Raw genomic sequence first — 18,136 nt, 5'->3', positions numbered from 1 at the left:
TTAGTGACTTATTGTTAATCAATGAAAATTCTTTGTTACAAACCCATCTACTGCACCGGTTTCCAAAGAAGTCAAAAGAATTTATATTCTACAAATCTCATTTAGTTGCTATCCTCTGGTACCAGTGTTGTTTAGAAGCACTGCAATGGTATTTTCTTTTCTTGTGGCTTAAGAGGCTCCCAGTCCACCATATGCTATTCGGGCGCTACGTGAACTATCATTTACTATGCTTATAAGTCAGCAGTACAGCAAGGCCTCTGGGTGTTGCCATAATACATGTGGTAAGAAAGAAAAACCCTGCTGATTTCTGTTTCATCACAAACTCAAATAGATTTGAGGCAGACTGTCACACGAGTTTCAGTATACATAATACAGTATAAACTGCAGGACCTCGGGGAGGGCTGGAACTGCCCTTTTGTTCTGTGCAGCACCTACAAACTGCATCTTGACCAAAGGATCCTAAGCAGGACCTAAAAACCATTAAGAAGTAGTAATAGTTGCGCTCATTAGATATTCCACCCATTTAGAAAAAACAAAGAAAGAAACAAAAAAAAAAACAGAACCCACTATGTACAAGAAGCAGAAATACAATCATTAATGAGGCAGAACTCAAATACTAATAAAATATTAGGGCATTGCTTTCATTGCTTCTATTTATGTACAATAAAGCAGATTTCTACATAAAGTCACAAATATATGCCTATTCAATGTATATTTTTACATGCTTTTGCATAGTCTCTTCCTGCTATATGAACACATTCATTTCATCTAATTTCTCCTTAAGCCAGCCCTCCCTAAAAATTACAGACATGCAACTTTGGCATAAAGCGGCACAGAACAATCCCAACTCAGGCAGTTTATTCAATACTGCTTCATCACCTTGCCTCAGAAGGGTGCATAGGTAAATGACAAGTCTCACTGAAAACCACTGGTTTACTTCTTGGCGCTGCTGAAATCAACATAACCTATGCTGAGGGGGGCAAGATTTCACCCAAGTTCTGCGAAACAGCAGCTGGGAGGAAAATAGAAAAGGAAAACTAGAGCAGGGCAGGTTTAGGTTAGACATTAGGAAGACGTTCTTCACGATGGGGGTGGTGAAACACTGGCCCAGGTTGCCCAGAGAGGTGGTGGAAGGCCCATCCCTGGAGACACTCAAGGCCAGGCTGGATGAGGCTCTGAGCAACCTGATCTAGTTGAAGATGTCCCTGCTCACTGCAGGGGGGGTGGACTAGATGGCCTTTAGAGGTCCCTTCCAACCCAACACATTCTACGATTCTATAAAATAAAATGAATTGACCTGATAAAAAACTGCTGCTAGCAGTCAGGCTGGTGGTGGCCCTCTGCCAGAGGATCCCAGCCGCAGGCCCAAGGGCCGGATCCGCGCCGCCTGCGGCCCGGTGTGAGGGGAGACCGGCGTCCCTCAGCGCCTCGGGCGGTGGCTGGGACTGCACGGCCGAGCCGGGGGAGCAGGAAGCTCGTGCATAGCACGGCAAAGGCCGACTGGAGGGGCCGGGGAAGCGCGAAGGGCCGCCCGGGGCCGCCCATGCCCTCAGCCCGCCGCCCGCCCGCGCACGCGCGGCAGCTCCGCGCGCCTTCCTCCCCCTCCCCGCCCGCGCCATCCCGGCGTGCCCCGCGCGCTCTCGGCGCTGACGTCACCGCAGCCCGGCGCCCGCCGCCATTGGAGTTGGCGGCTGCGGCTCCGTCCCTCGCTGCGGCCCGACGGTGGCGGGCAGGCCCGGGCGGCGCGGCCCGGGGCATGTGAGGCGACGGGGCCGGCAGGCTGAGGCGAGGCGCGGCACCGGTGCCGGCCTACCGTCCCCCCGGGCACCCCGAGGAGGCGCCGAGCGGCGGCGCGCCCGCCAGCGGCCCCTTTCCCTCGGTCCCGGCCCCTTCCCCTCCCCGGCCGCCGCCTGAGGGAAGAGGCGCCGCCGCCCCTCCACCAGGCCCCGGAGCTCCGCGCCGAGCGGCCCTGCCTTCTCCCCCGGGCCTCTCTGCTGAACCACGGCTGCCCTGTACATGAATTATGTCTGCCACAAGCGTTGACCCTCAGGTAAGCGGCGAAGCGGAGCGCGGGCCTGCCGCCTCCCCGCCCGCCGGCGGGGGGTTTCCCCTGCAGGCCGGTGCCTGCATCTGGCCCGGGAGAGGCTTTTTCTCTCCCTCCCGGCTTCTTTGGAGCTTCATTTTTCTCGTTCGCTTCCCCCGTGGGCACAGCACGTTCCCACTGCCTTTGGAGAGCCGGAGCCATTTCTAAGGAAGGCCAATGCTGAGCGATACGTGAAACATGCTCCTCAGCCCCAGTTTAAACAAGCCCTGGTGTGTTGTTAACCGTTTTTGTCAGCCTCCTATCCCTTCTCAAAAGCTGTGCGTTTTGCAGTGACAATATAAGCGTTTTTCTAAAATTAACTTTTTTATTTCTCCTCTCTCTCTCTTTTTTTTTTTTTTCATTTACCCAATCACGTGCCATGGCTTCCCAGAGACCGAAAGGACAGGATAATAAAGGTGAGGATCATGTTGAAATCTGGTCGTTTAAATTGTTACTATAACAGATGAATTACGCAGGTAGCTGTAGGTGAGCAGAAAGGTATTGCTCTTAGTCCGTATGGATAACATCTGGAACAAAGGAACTTGTGCTTTGTTTCAAAAGGAACATTAAACTCTTACTCATACAAGCTTGCTTGCATCCCACTTCATGCTACTGAGTTTACAGTGGGAAGGGCTATCTGTTAGTATAAACATAATAATGCCCTTCCTTTCCTTAAAATAAAGCAGATTTCTGCATAAAGTCACAAGGATATACCTATTCAATATATATTTTTACATGGTTTTGCATAGTCTCTTCCTGCTTTATGAATACAATTGTGTTACTAGTTTGCTGTTGACTGATAGATGTTCTAGCTGTCATATATAAGCTCACAAACTTAATTATTTAAGGAATTTTAAATAAAAGATAGCTAACTTCCAATGAGATAATAAGCCTTTTTTGATAACTCTGTTGCTTCATTTGAAATTGAACATAATAACAAGTCATCTAAGAAAATACCTTGATTATTACTGTGAGTTCTAATATGTGTGTAACTGTTTAGGCTTAGAAACTAACAATATTCAACTTATGCTTTTTAATATAACTTAACCTGCCGTAAAAATTCAGCTACTTCTAGTTAGAGAAAGTTTGATGCTGTTTCCTATGTTTGTAAATAAGTCTTTTACCTCTACTCTCCCTGACAAACTTTGCAGAAATATTCTGGTAAATTCCCAAGCTTGTTTGCTAAACATCCTATTTGGTGTAGTGTTACTTTTCATTTAGTTTAGCTGTTCCATGAAAAAGGTAAACAAAGCAATTATCGCATAATGTGTTTGACCTTGTTTTCTTAAATTTACAGCAAATGAAATTATTTGAAGTGACCTAATAACGGTTTTAATTTTGTATATCTTTCAGTAATGTGTTTTGAATAATTTTCAGACATTAATTTCTGCTTAAGTAGGCGTTTGATTATGGCAGATATCTCTCTTGCACATGAGAAAGTTGAGACTTAAATTTTCCTGAAAATGTCAGGATATCAAGGCACTTACCAGTCATTATTTCGTAACTAAATGTAACCTCACCTCATCTTATTTTAGCCAACTTAATTTAAGCAAGCAGTGAATAACACGTGCTGGCAGAACTGTGAATTAGTTTCTGAGAGTTCTAATTATGGACCAGAACAATAGATGTTGTTTCCCAATATTTTTCACAAAATTCTTGTCAGTAATTATTTTTTTGTTCAGAGGTAACTCACATGAATTGTGTATTCACTCTTGACTCGATTTTTTTTTTTAATTTTTAAATTTACTCAAAATCCATTTTATAAGCAATAATACAAAGTGAAAATGTTTTGGGGAAAAATATTATTCCTTGGACTTTTTTATGAGTCTTCATGCTGTGAAGAACTACTACATCTTTTCATAAAATAGCGTAGGGTAGAACTCTTTACTGAAATCCTATTAAGCGGTATTATAATATGTTGTAACCTTTTTCTTCTAGTACAAAATGGTTCATTACATCAGAAGGATACAGTTCACGACAACGATTTTGAACCTTACCTTTCTGGGCAGTCAAATCAGGTTAGTGTATTTTTAACTTGTTTTTTTTTTCATAGGCATGCTGTTGGCACTCAATTCATAGGATTGTGTTGAGGGAGCAAATTCCTTAAATAGAAATGGAAAAAGAAGTGACTAGCATATTGTGTTACTTGGTAATACAACTAGCATTTGTGCTCACAAAGCTAATATTACTCTGCATATCCAGATGGCCACAAGTGAAAATGAAGTTAATGCTCCAACTAGTGTCTGCTGATTGCTCCTCAAATTGCAGGTTATTGATACAGTTGGATTGTGACAGACTATTTGATCTTACAGTTCTTTGATAGATGGGTTGCATGTGGGAGTCTGAAGGTTCTGCTTTTGAGGTCTCCTGATTAGTATAATTTGTATAATCCTAGAAATAAGTGAAGTTGAAATTTGGTTTCGATGCTTTCTAGATGGCTTTGTAGAGCTGTCTCACTTGCTTTTTGCACTTCAGCAAATAGTGTTGTTCTTTCATGTCCTCTGAAATATCTTCAGAATTAAAAATTTTAAGTGTAAGGCACTATAATGTAAACTCTCAATGTAATCCAGTTCATTATAATGTATGTTAAATGACCATCCATGACTTAAATACCATTATAATTGAAAATAACTTTTAATTGAAATAATTTTTGACTTAACATTCAAATCTTTAAAGTGAACAGAATGTATAGAAACTGGAGATGCAAAAAGTTTTCTTTCACAAATATAAAATACCATTTCAGAGAGAGACCTACCGAAGCGCATTATTATTTCTTGGAAGAAAGGCTAACTCTTGTTATGTTTTAAAAAGGGAAATTTATAATCCAGACTGAAGCTGATAAATGCCACTGTTAATGTTGGTGACATTAGCGAACTTACTTGCAAGTGAAAGCTATTCTACATGCTAAAAAATAAAGGCATATAATGTGCTGTTCTGTTTCATTTGTGGAAACTGATTTAATCCTGAATGCTAGAGCAAACAGTATCAATTCAGGTACTGTGTATCAGTTATCTTCAAGGTGTATTAAACACTTTTGTTAGGGCAGTCAGATGGATGGAACTGCGTTATGAGTTTGTTTTGGATAATAGCAGTTTTCAGGAAGGGCACAAATTTTAGCACAACATAGATGTACTTGAGCTCGTTTCCATCCTGGAAGCAATCGAGACATACCACTGTGAAAGGCAGGACAAGTGTGCATGTGATAGCATGAATTGTCTACTCAGCTCTGCACTGTGTGGGTTTTGGCTTCCAAGCTATGCTTCTAATCCTCTACAGCATAGATGTGTTCTCCAGACTTAAAATGATTCAATGGGAAGCATTCCCTCTTCTCTGGAATTAATGTACTGTAGTAGGGATAAAACCAGGACATTTTTTGGGGAAAAAAAGGAAGTAAAATTTTCTTTTATAATGCAAAATTAGTTTTGAAAGAAATTGATGTTTTCACCTCTTTTTTTTTTTTTAAATTCTACTTCATCACGTTTGTATGTAATTTTTAATTACTTAAAGAGATGATTTCTTAATGTGAAATATGCTGAACATCAAACTTCGTATAGAAAAAAATGTAGAACCATCTATTGTAGTTTAATTCTAAGAAATTTGTCTCAGCTGTCAACAAGACCAATTATTAGGTTTAAATGGAAAAATTGCTATGACCGTTGAGTTTCTGTAATTCTAATAAAGTTTTCTTACATGGAAGCGTAGCTCCATTGACCAATTTATTTGTGCTGCAGTAAGAAATTGGTATGCTGCAAGAAATAATTGTGTAGGGTGTCTTACACTTTTAAGTGGAAAGTGACAGTAGCATTAATTAGGACTGTGAGATTTTGTACTGAAGACAACCATGTTTCTGAACAAAGCCTTATTATCTAGTTACTCAGTCAGATTAATGTAGCCTGTTAAAATTACTGTAAAGTATAAGTGACTTACAAAAAAAGATTTGAAATCAACTGGATATTTTAAAATATGTTAAGAAATTAAAAACCCAGCTGATACAACAATATATTTGACATCAAAGATCAAATGTAGGTTGGTAATACTGTGTTAATTTCATATTCTAAAAACAGAAATTAGTTTTTAAAATGAGTCTTGAATATGTTGAATAATCAAATGAAATATAAATGTCTTCCATCTTTCTGTTGAAAGCTGCTCCTAAGTACTGACGCTGCCTTTTCTTTCCATAAAGGTTCTAGTGTCCAAGTAGCAGCAGTTAATACAGATCAAATTGGAGACGGGATAGCTTTTTGTTATAAAGCACAGTAAAAATGCTTTTAAAGGGAACTGAGTGAAATCGAGTATTCACATACAAAGTTATCTTCAGAGCGGGAAAGGCATCCCCATGTAACGTCATACAGAATCAGAAGATTATTCATAAGTAACAGGGAATTAGTAGCGAGCAGTATGCTTTGTGAGAAAGGATTCTCTTCCTAATCAATAGAATGGTTGGGTTTAGAGGGGTTTTTTTAATTAAAAAAAAGTAAATATGGAAGGGTGCGGAAAGGTCAAGGATAAGCCTGTTGCAATAAATGTACTGCTGTTGCAGCGAAGGACTTCTGTCAGGGTTTCTTTTACGCACTCTGACATAAAGCCAGTCAAAACAGATTGAATGTTTTGTAAGGATGAAACTTTCTTTTAATCTTATTAGAATCCTTGTGGAAACTTTACAGGGTGTGTGACAGGAGATGACAGTCTCAGGAATTGTCTAGGATCCTTTAGCAGAAATATTTTAGGACGAAACACCTGCTTTCTCTAGGCTTATTCTTTTTGGTCTTAATAAATTCTAAATCTGTAGAATATATGAGCATAAGTAGCTCCAAAGAACTATTTATGTCTCCTCCCTTTCCATCTGCATTTGTTTTTACGTTTTTCTCAATATTAACACTTTAAGCTGTAACACATACCAATCTCAAAGTCTTTCAGAAAAATGATGTTTTCAAATGCTAAATATCGATTATTTTAGCTTGGGAGTCTCAGAAAATTCAATGCATTTTAGAGGATCTTCTCATAGGAAGGTGGATTCTCTACCTCTTGTTAATGACAGAATTTGCATGTGAATAAAGGCAGCATGAACAGAGGCAGAGGTTATTTCTTTTGAATCTATAACCCTGGATTTGGGCTGTTTCAATCTCAGAAGTGGTTGCAGAACACCACTTGTGGTAAGACTTGGAGGCATTTTATAGTATCATTCCATATATGGAAAGGAAGAGAGTCATTGAAAAATGAACAATATAAATTACTGTATCAGAACATTATGCTTATCTTCGGCAAGGAGTTTTTATACTTCACTTTTTGAATGAGATGAGAAATAATCTGATTTTTGGAAAAATGACTGAAGTTCCAGTGCAGTTTTGATGATTTTACAGATATTATTTTTTTAAAGTTTTAAATGTTGACATTTGAAAGATATCTTAGTTCCTTTTCTTAAAATAATCTTTCTCCATGAGTAAGGAAAGGCTAGTTGCTGTTTGACTCATTAGCAGGAGATCTTGACCTTCCCTCCCCCTTGCTGGTAATGACAGTTAGAATGTCAGTTTGGAAGGTCTCCAATACATACGCTTTAAGTTTATTTAAAGAAGAATAAAACCTAGTTTAGAATATGCTGTATTTCTTCTTTTTTGTTACTGAATATGAGAAACATACGGAGTGCTTCAAAATCAGGTGTCAGCAGAAGATTTAGAGTGAAAGGAAAGGCATCTCGGCTTGGTCTAAGAAGCAGTTGAAAGGGAGGAAAACTTAGAATTTCAAAGGGGGTCTGCTGGTTTATAACTGGTCATTCGCTTATGTCATAGAGTGGAAAAGGTGGCCTGTTTGGAAGGATAGCCAGAAACAGTCTTGCACATTTCTAACTTTACAGCTGAGAGAGGAAGAACTTTTGCAAAAGGCTGAATAGGGTCTTTCTCAATCAGTTTGGATGGTATATATCACATGATATGTTTGCATATATTTGTCTCTAGTGTACTAGTCTCCTTAATTTCAGTTTGTAGTTGTTAGGTCTGCTTACAGGAAAATTGGCGTGCTTTTTAGCGTGGCATCTCACTGTGGTCCTATCTATGTCAGAAGTAGCCTTTGCTTGTTTTACCACTTCAGGTATGTTTTGCTTGTTGGCCCCTCAAAACAATCCCATAATGAGGACTGCAGTTGTATTTTCTGTTATGTGTGCTGTCATATGGAAGTAATTTCATCTAAAACTTCTCCCATGTAGTGATCCAGAAATACTAAATAGCCTTAGTTCTGTGAGGCACAAGATACACTGTGATATAACCCTTGAAATATTTTGGGGTTATGTAGGTTAAATAATTCTAGAAGAAGCCCCTAAATACCCTTAATAATGTAAATAAGCTTACACGGTTTCAAAATCTCATGTACTAACCTCGTTGTGAGCTGCTAGTCCTGGGGTACTACCCAGATACTGCATTTTAGCCATGAATCTCTTGGAGTGTGAACTAAGATCTGTAACTAGAAATTAAATTACCTTGTCTTTATTGTTCTTTTCTATTTGGTGATGAACAGTGTTGTGGCTATTTATAAATGAAGGGTTTTTTTATATCTGAAGTTACCTTTTTTTTTTTTTCTCTTTAACAGAACAGTAGCTATCCATCAATGACTGATCCCTATCTGTCCAGTTACTATCCACCATCTATTGGGTTCCCCTATTCTCTCAGTGAAGCACCATGGTCTACAGGAGGAGATCCTCCTATCCCGTATCTCACCACCTATGGACAGCTCAGTAATGGAGATCATCATTTTATGCACGATGCTGTTTTTGGACAGCCTGGGGGTCTGGGAAATAATATCTATCAACACCGGTTTAACTTTTTCCCTGAAAATCCTGCCTTCTCAGCTTGGGGAACAAGTGGATCCCAAGGACAGCAGACTCAAAGCTCAGCATATGGGAGCAGTTACAGCTACCCGCCTAGTTCATTGGGTGGTACCATTGTGGACGGACAAACGGGATTTCATAATGATACATTAAATAAAGCTCCTGGAATGAACAGTATTGAACAGGGAATGGTTGGACTGAAGATTGGTGGAGATGTTACAACTTCTGCAGTGAAAACAGTAGGTTCTGTTGTCAACAGTGCTGGGATGACTGGTGCTCTTTCTGGTAATGGTGGATCTAATGTAAACTTGCCGGTATCTAAACCAACTTCTTGGGCTGCTATAGCTAGCAAACCTGCAAAACCACAGCCTAAAATGAAAACAAAAACCGGACCTGTAATTGGAGGAGCGTTGCCTCCTCCACCTATAAAGCATAATATGGACATAGGTACTTGGGACAATAAGGGTCCTGTGGCAAAAGTTCCGGCCCCCCAACAGATACCTTCTCCTCAGTCTGTCCCACAGCCACAGCAACAAATTGTTCAGCCTGTTCCAACTCAGCCTCCTCCATTGACTCAGCCACAGTATCAGACCCCTCAGCAGCCACCCCAAAATCGCTGGGTAGCTCCCCGCAACAGAAACGCAGCTTTTGGTCAAAGTGGAGGAACTGGTAACGAGAGCAACTCAGCTGGCAGTACCCAGCCTAACCCTGTTCCAAGTGGCGAGTCCCATCCTGTTCTTGAAAAACTGAAAGCTGCTCACAGCTATAACCCTAAAGATTTTGAATGGAACCTTAAAAATGGACGTGTGTTCATAATAAAGAGCTATTCTGAGGATGATATTCATCGTTCCATTAAGTATTCTATTTGGTGTAGTACGGAACATGGCAACAAACGCCTGGACAGTGCTTTTCGGTCCATGAATAGCAAGGGTCCAGTCTACTTGCTATTCAGTGTCAATGGCAGTGGACACTTCTGTGGAGTAGCAGAGATGAAATCACCTGTGGACTATGGCACCAGTGCAGGTGTCTGGTCTCAGGACAAGTGGAAGGGGAAATTTGATGTCAAGTGGATCTTTGTGAAGGATGTGCCCAACAACCAGCTCCGACACATCAGGCTGGAGAACAATGACAACAAACCCGTTACAAACTCCCGTGACACACAGGAGGTGCCCTTAGAAAAAGCAAAACAAGTGCTTAAAATTATTGCTACTTACAAGCACACGACCTCCATCTTTGATGACTTTTCTCATTATGAAAAGCGCCAAGAAGAAGAGGAGGTGGTGCGGAAGGTAAACTTATTAAAAAATTTATTTTATACACAGATATGGGGAAAATGAAATGTGAAGGCTGCTATGGTGGAAAAAATGTAAGTAGGAATTCGAAATGTTTTTAATACGTATCAACCTGATGGTTTTATATGTGTTTAGCAACACCAAAAACAAAATGATGCTTACTTGTCTGTGAGAATTTCATAGCTAACAGGTTTCAAAGGAGAAAGTGAAGCAATAATGCAGGTAGAGGACATTGTGTCCAGTTTTCTTGAGTTTGATTTATTTTGTATCTTAAAATCGTTAATGAACTAGGAAATAGCTTCTGTTTCAGAATTTAATTCTGCCAATGATTGCCACTTAAGTTTTTTTGCCTTATAAATATGAGGTGTTTTAATGCTGTTTGAGTGGAACTGGGCTATCAGAATTGATACCTGTGTTGGCATTTGAAATTTGTGCGTCCCCTTTAAGAGCAAGAAGCCTGATCTTGTTTGTTCAGTTGATCTCTCTGGTAAAAAAAAAAGTTGCATAAAATTGCTGGAATAGTGCTAGGAAGATTGCATTTCTCAAGTCATGTGTATTATTATTTGGGTAAATAAAGGTTTTCAGTTCCTAGGTCTAGTCTGTCTACTAATTCTTGAGAAGAAGTTTTGAGTGAAGGTGTAGTAAGAGAAATTTGGGCATTAACTGGGAAAGCATAGTAAAAACTTAAATTCGCTTTCATGGCTCTAAGTCTACTGCAAGAGACATCTGTCCCTATCTATCTCAGGACCTCAGTTTCAAGAATGCCTTTAATTAGGCAGTCTGGAAGTAATGGGCTGACAAAATAATAGGTGTCAGGATGTGTAGTTCCTAACTAACACTTAAAGTTGCCTGTTATTGATAGTGTTTCATAGACTTTTTTTGTACAGCATTTCAATTAAACCATTTATTTGACAGCTCATTTATTTAGTGCAGCTCACGCTTGCTTCAAAAAACATTTTGAAGCAAAGACTTAATGCAAGTTCTTGGAGCTTAAATTGAAGTTGCAATTTTAAAGGTATATTGCCATTTTAAAGTGCAGATAAAATTGCTTTAAACTGGCTTCATGGAATATACCCCTAAATTATAAGAGAAAAGGACATCAGTGTCTTAACTTTTTAGATCAACTATTCCTAGCCACCTGATACTATGTGCAGAGCATACCTCAACACAGAAGGGAAGGGAAGCTTAAGATTTGAAGCTTGTGTGCTCTCTGTGAAGTTCCACGAGCTAAAACCTAAAAGCCTTTACTTCAACACTTCATTGCTTCAGTAGACAATTAGTAATTCAATATTCAATGTAACCTGTATCGTGAAGAGAGGTGTTCCCTTATGTAGGAGAGAATCTTGAATAGGTCCAAAGGCCTTGGTTCCTTTGTCCAGTGTTTACAATGTAGGGGGGTGATTGATTGGGGTTTTTTAATGCTGTGTCTCACGGTGATTCGCTGCTGAGTCTGGAGGGGAGGATAATGTGCGTGTTTGAGGAGTGAGAGTGCTGGGGATGTGATAGGAGAGCTAGTCTCGGAACAGTTAATTTACTGGCCTGCGGAAGATCCAGATGGCTACGCACTGAATGCCGAACTGGCTTTGCTTTGTAGTAGCTGAGGGGCTGATGGTCACCTCTTGAGCTGATCCTGCATTGGGTTGTTTAAATATGCACAACTGTTTCACGCTTTCAGTTCAAGTGCTGATACAATATTCTTGTCCAGGTCACTGCTTTATAACAGGATCAGTTTTTCAAAATAATGCAGTTTTTCTGCCTCATTTAAAACCAAGGCTCTAGCTTGTATGACATGTTCAGAAAATAAACTCTGAAGGCTAATTTAACATTTCTTAGACTTCTCTGAATAGCTTAGAAAATAGGACAATATAGAGACAACTGAAGTACACTGGGGAAGATAACAGAGCTAGAGAGGTAAAGCAGATCAACAGGAAGGGAGTGAAAAACAAGATACTGCTTGTCAGGTTGCATTCTATAAAACTTGTCTAGAAAGTTAATATTTTTGTCTTCGTTGACTAAATGAATTTTAGAAGTCCCTCTGATTACTGGAAGAGTTTCTTTGCAGGATATGCACGCACGTAAAGTTCTTACTGTTGAGCAGTTTGTGCTATGTAAGTTAAAGCCTTCCTGTTATGCAAAGTTTACCTTCCTGTAACAATAATTTTTGTAGAATCTTACTGCCAGTTAATGTACCTTATGACCTAACTGACGTTTTCAGATGGTTATTTGTATATGTGCCATATTAACTGGTTTTCAGTTTGCTGTGTTTTTCATTCATTATACTCTGTCTAGCAGTAAAATTACTTCTTGAAATTTGGTGCTTCCATTTCACCACAGTTGTAATTACAAAGGGCTAGAATTCTTAAAAGTCTACACGTGGAAGGCCTCAATACTTTAGTTTTATTTATACACAAATATTTAGTAGGGAAGAAAAACTTCATGTAATCCGTACAATGCAACCCACCAGCATTTCAGTTCCTTCCTTTCGATGGTTACAGTTTGTTGCTAGCCGGTGTTTCCTTAACTAATGTGTGCAGTGTGAGCACTAGTGTGTGCTCCCTGCGTTTAACTGATCCAGGAACCTCTGTGTTAACACCAGATCATCAAGTGAGGATTAGGGCGGGTAAAATCCTGGGTGACATTCACTAAAGTGCCAAAAATTCATCAATGTTACCAGCATTGCTGTATCATCGTCTAGAATTGAGGGAAGATTTATTCATGCTGGGATGTAAGTCCAGCTTTTGATTTGCCTTAGTAATAAACTATTTAAGGCTGGTCTGGTGACCCAGAACCTGGGAAAGGAGTAATAGAAGGATATTGGTGTCTGGAATGAAATTGCAAAAAAGTGAGCGGCATGAGATGTCTCCTGAGCCTCCAAGCATTTCTCAGGCAGTTTCCAGGGCCGCTACAGTGTCCACAAAGAGAGCAACTTCTGTGATCAAAGCTCATGCTCTTAAAACGTGAAAAAGTTGCAACAAGTGTGAGAGAGCGTCTTTAAAAAGAAAATAGAGTATAATGTGGCATTAATTATTAACGTTCTCTAGAAACGTGCTTGTATAGTCTTAACAAAATTGTCTTCCAAAGTTAAAAGCTTGTAAAGAAAATAAACTTGTTGCAGGTTTTGTTATTTTTGTTTGCATCTCTCGTGGTAGGACAGGTGGGTTGGTCTACTGTCAGCAGCTCGTCTTCATAGATCTGTATTTAACTGGATGGCCATAGTGACTGGGGTGGACTGCTGTGCTGTCACCTCTGGTGTGTGTCAAGGCACTCGGCTATTCCAAGGTCTACACCTTGGTGTTGTGCTGGAGGAGCTGAGTAGTCTTATATCAGAAAGCTCTTGAATCACCAAGCTTACCATTTCTCCTTTTGGGTGATTAATATTGTAAAGTGTTAGCTAGCACGTGTTGGCACTTAGAAATACTCGTTTGCTTCTAGCATTGTGTATTTCCTTTTAGTATGCTTTGTGTGAACACATTCGTTGACACAGAACTCCTAAGGACAGAATATTTTCCTTCCTCCAAAACTGTAATTAAAAAGATTAATACTAATTGTGTTTCCTCATACAAAGATAACGCTTAAATTTTTGTGTCAGAAGATGAATGCTTTCATCCCACTGACCTTAACAAATGAAGTTTAGTAGGAAGGTTGACAGCTTCTTCAGACTGAGGTGGAGGGAAAAGAAGTTTGACAGGGACGTATCTCGAAAATGGAAGCTTCTGCAGGTTTTGTGAAAACCAGTTTTTCTTGTGTCTGAAGACTATACGTATTAATGTCACGAAGGAGAAGCATGCAACAGGAGCTCCCCTCTGAGATATCAGAGAATTCCCCTGGAGAAGAGAAACTATGAAGGCTCCGAATGGATCTTCAGAACCAAAATGACCAAAGCTTTGTTAGTTGCTTACAAAACTGCTTGTTCTTGCTTGCAGTAGTGCTAAATAGCAGTAAGGAAGACAGTTTGAGAGTTAGAGCTTCTAAAAAGCAGCCATGTTCAAGAGCACGAAGAATTGTTATATCAGTTTCCTCCCCATCAGTTTATATGGTTTCAGACACTTTTTAAAAGGAAGACTCAGATTAGTCCCCGAGAGAGAAAGCAACCAGCAAGGTAGGAGGAACTGCTTAATAACTTGCTCAATAAATAGCACTTTTTATTATAAATTAGGAATTATAAAGCCTGAGTTGAGTCCGAATGCCATGGGTGTACTTTCTGGGTGGCAGGTAGAAGTCTCATGTTCTAGCCTGTTGTCTGCTTATGTGGGACTAGTCCACGCGAATCGGAGAAAGTGGGATTGTGAGGGTCAGCGGATGACTACATACAAAACTAAAAATAAGTGATACGAGGTGGCAATGGGAAAGAACGGGCTGATGCACATGGTAGGACAATGAAGCAGAGTAAAGGGGATTTGCCACCTTGGAAATGGAAGTAGAGTGGAACAACTGCTTCTTTAGAAGCCTGGAAAAAAGGGCTGATATGATTCACTTTTAGATTCTTTCTAGCCACCTTTTGTTTGAAATGTCAGGCAGCTGTAAGTTCTTTTCATTAAGAACTTAAAACACTTAATATATTCTGATAATCTACCACTCAGAAATTACTTTCATTGACAGTTCATCATAAGTCACCAGTTAAAAGATAGGGGAATATAGATACTTTTTTTTAAAAAAAAAATCTATACTATTTTCTTGATTTGGTAAAAATTTTGCTGTCTTCTGTTTTAAATCATAGATTAAGAATTTATACTAGACTTAATTTTATTATGGAAATATTAAAATTATTATTCTGCCTGGAGGCAGAAATCAATATACTCCATTTAAAAATAACTCTTCTGATTTTATGCTGTGACCAGCTGAAGTAGCAAATACAGTCTGTTACATTTGTAATCTTTGGTATATTTGCAAATAAGCTTTACATGACAACAGAAACAATTCTGAGATGAATTTTATACAGAAAGATTCTACAAAACAAGTAAAATCTGAAGGTGTTAGTTTAGGAGTTGACTGTTGTTTGTGCTTAGGCTATTTCACAATTTTCTTGTTTGAAATAGGATTTGGTGCATATTGATGCATTCGAGTACAGTACACACAGTAGAGTCTTTACATGCCTGTTTTGCAGTCTGTTTTAAACAGCATTAGGATGAAATGGAAAACAGTGAGGCTGAACCTCTTCTATTCAGTCTGCATGGTATCCTGGCTGGAAAAATGCCCTGAGCAAAAGATACAACAGTGTATTTTATTCAGCTCGTCTTGCTGTCTTCTGCATGTTTGCAACCTATGGGGCACCTGAAACAATTATTGAAAAAGTCCCCTCCTTTTTTGTTATCACATTGCTCAACTGCATAAGCCCTGTGGAGAGCCTCTGCTCGGGATCGGAGTGGAGGCATGACTGTTTGCTGCTGGGAGAGCACAAGTTGGTCAGATGAAGACTTACAGGAATTGAGGGATGCCTTCAGGTTGCCTTTAGCTCTTCTCAGTATTTGTGGTTAGTGGAAACTTTTGAGAGAGTCTCCAAAGAGCCTGCTGGCTTCTGCGCTGGCACGCTTTTAGAAAGTCTCAGGTTATTTAGTCTAGCTGTGCTGGTCTTTTACCAGACCATGCAAAAGCACATAACTTTTCTTCCACCTGATGATGTTTGGTTTTGGGGGGTTTTTTGTTGGTGGTTTTATTTTTTTTTCTCTGACTTGTCAGTTATTTCACAGTGCCTCCCCAGAATAGTTCAACAGATAGGAAGAGAATTTCTAGAGAGCTTAAATCCTGCTTTTATTGAATGTGACTAAAACTCCAAAGTCATCTGAGTGCTTCAAAATTATACCAGTTCTGTGGAGTTCATTTGTCTACCGTCTCCTTTCTGCTCTTGTATGGGTTGTGCTACTGCAGTAACTGCAATAATACAGAAAGTAGAATATTGCAGGTCCTGTTGCTGCTTAGGAATGTTGATATTCCATACATTTCTTACTGTGACCTTCATCTGCTGTCAGTTTGAAGTGACTGTAGGTATTCATTCAACAGTTCCACTTGAAGCTGCGCTTAATATTAAGTTACTGAGTCCTTGGGTTGTCAGGTATATACAATGTATTTATAAAATGTAGCAGCAATGTTTTAACAAAGTGTATAATTGTCTGGGATCACATCAGTGCTGTTTTACTGCTGAAAACTTTTTGCTTTTTCATTTGACTGAAATCTTTCTTAACTTTTAACTTTTTTTGTCTTTGCAGGAACGTCAGAATCGAAACAAACAATAAGAATAAACATATACAGTTTGATATATATACTAGAACTGATATTAAATTCGACTATGAGAAACAAAATTTAAGTATACTGGTGCTGTATCCTGGCATCAGGACAAACTAAAGCTTTCAGCTCCAATATATCTTCTCGTGCAGGGGAAATTAAGTTGTCGCATCTTTAAGTACATTGTAGGGTTTTTTTGCCCAAGTGGATCTGCATTAATTTGTATCTTTTTTTCTATGTAAAATTCTGTAGAAATCATTAATAAAGGTGTGTCTGTTTTTATTTTTTTAAGTTGGTAAACAGTTATATTAACCTAATGTGGACCTATACATGAGCATACTAAAGTGTCAATGCTTCCCAAAGACTTTATTTTGGCACAAATTATGTTCCTAGCCAGATATAGAGATTATGGAGAATACATGACAAATTTTCCTTTACCCTCCTTCCAAACCCCTTTTTTTTTTTTTTTCCATGGCGGAAGTAAGAAACCATGCATTGATATTATTTTCTTAATCATTTAAAAAAAAAAACAACTTTTAAGATACTGCACTTCAGAATTTTGAAATGAAAAAACCCTAAATTTCTGATCACTTTGTGCAGCTGCTATGCCTCTTTATTTATCTGTACAATTACACTTTTAAAATCGCTAATGCGCCATGTTGGTTTTTTCTGTCTAGTAGAAAATCAAATTGTCAGTGAAATTGTTTCTCTGGAAAATATTTCCCTTCCACATTCTGTTAACCAGTGCTTCAGTGTGCATTTGTTATACCATATCCTGCCGAGAGTGAGCGAGATGCTTTCTCTCAGCCATAATTCTGCTTTACGGTTTTTGTAGCTTAATTAAATAATAATGTGATGCTATCAACATTGCAGGGGTTTTGGACAATGTGTTTAAACCTGTTTCAGCTTTCAGGTGTTATTAGTTAATTGCAGATCATTTTTAATCCTTCCCTTCATTACTCCCTCCCGCCCCCCAAATCCTAATGCCATTTAAAGTTTTTATACCAATAATGCTGAGCTTTAACGTAGGAACTAATAGTACGGATAATATGATGGATTATGCCTCAGATGTCTAAAATTGACAGTGTGTATGTCTAATTTTTTTCTGTTGGATGAGTAAAAAAAACCTGTTTTAAGAAACTGAATTTGCTGTCATGTTTTTGTGGAGTGAGGGGACCGTCGGAGAACCTGTCACCAACTGGAGTTCCAATTAAGCATGGAAATGGTGCTCATGTCCGCTGCTCTAGCACACTGAATCTGCACGTGTTTATTGTAGAGGATCTTTTACTATATTAGAAAGCAAGTATCTTCTGAATACTATTTACTCCAAAAGGACCTCCAATTTAAATAAAGTTTAATCTGTATCATTTAGACTTGTATTTAGAACGTATAACTCTGTCTCTGGACTGTTACTGCCTGTAAGGGGTAATGGACAGCATCAGATTAACTTTTTCCTCTAGGAGAATACAAGCCTTAATAAACAATACATATTTAGCAAGTTTGATGTCATTTTCGTTTTTTCCCCTATTTTCAGTTGTCTTCCTAGGTTATAATCACCCTTTATGGCGACTTGTGAATTAAGTCTAATTTGAGAAGTGTTTGGATTGAATAACTTGGATGTTTGTGCTCAGTACACTTGATGACTGCAGAAGGGTTTCGTGGGACTCTGCAGAAGACATTCAAGCTGCTTTGAATGTTACCGTTCCTCAAAGGAAATACATGTGT

The 18,136-nt window shown here is 39.2% G+C and overlaps 2 protein-coding genes across 5 annotated transcripts in view; one reads left to right on the top strand and one right to left on the bottom strand.

The window, feature by feature from the left end:
* Positions 1-1,555, bottom strand: part of BIRC7 (baculoviral IAP repeat containing 7) — a 52,465-nt gene extending 50,910 nt beyond the window's left edge. For all 3 annotated transcript variants that reach the window (XM_063349753.1, XM_063349754.1, XM_063349752.1), the window contains exon 1: positions 1,298-1,555. The gene's annotated coding sequence lies outside the window, so the exon portion shown is untranslated. The remainder of the gene's footprint in view (positions 1-1,297) is intronic.
* A 102-nt stretch (positions 1,556-1,657) lies between these two features.
* YTHDF1 (YTH N6-methyladenosine RNA binding protein F1) lies at positions 1,658-17,909 on the top strand. Of its 2 annotated transcripts, none has more exons than XM_063349994.1 (5): positions 1,658-2,050; positions 2,475-2,499; positions 4,022-4,101; positions 8,663-10,189; positions 16,396-17,909. In XM_063349994.1, the coding sequence occupies exons 1-5, from the start codon at positions 2,024-2,026 to the stop codon at positions 16,420-16,422; spliced, it is 1,686 nt and encodes a 561-aa protein (XP_063206064.1). In that variant the 5' UTR covers positions 1,658-2,023; the 3' UTR covers positions 16,423-17,909. The 2 variants fall into 2 exon arrangements, with proteins under 2 accessions (XP_063206064.1, XP_063206063.1); XM_063349993.1 differs by having other exon boundaries at positions 8,663-10,266.
* Positions 17,910-18,136: the final 227 nt, after the last annotated feature.

The sequence above is a fragment of the Chroicocephalus ridibundus genome, chromosome 12 (assembly GCF_963924245.1).
Source record: "Chroicocephalus ridibundus chromosome 12, bChrRid1.1, whole genome shotgun sequence".
NCBI classification, from domain to species: Eukaryota; Metazoa; Chordata; class Aves; order Charadriiformes; family Laridae; genus Chroicocephalus; species Chroicocephalus ridibundus.
This window is presented reverse-complemented; position numbering and strand designations above follow the sequence as displayed.

What these genes read in the sequence shown, in the direction of transcription:
- YTHDF1 (XM_063349993.1), top strand. Translation starts at nt 2,024, where the DNA reads ATGTCTGCCACAAGCGTTGACCCTCAG. An exon ending in CCACAAGCGTTGACCCTCAG is followed by an intron (nt 2,051 to 2,474) that starts GTAAGCGGCGAA and finishes ATGGCTTCCCAG; the next exon opens with AGACCGAAAGGACAGGATAA. An exon ending in TTTCTGGGCAGTCAAATCAG is followed by an intron (nt 4,102 to 8,662) that starts GTTAGTGTATTT and finishes TCTCTTTAACAG; the next exon opens with AACAGTAGCTATCCATCAAT.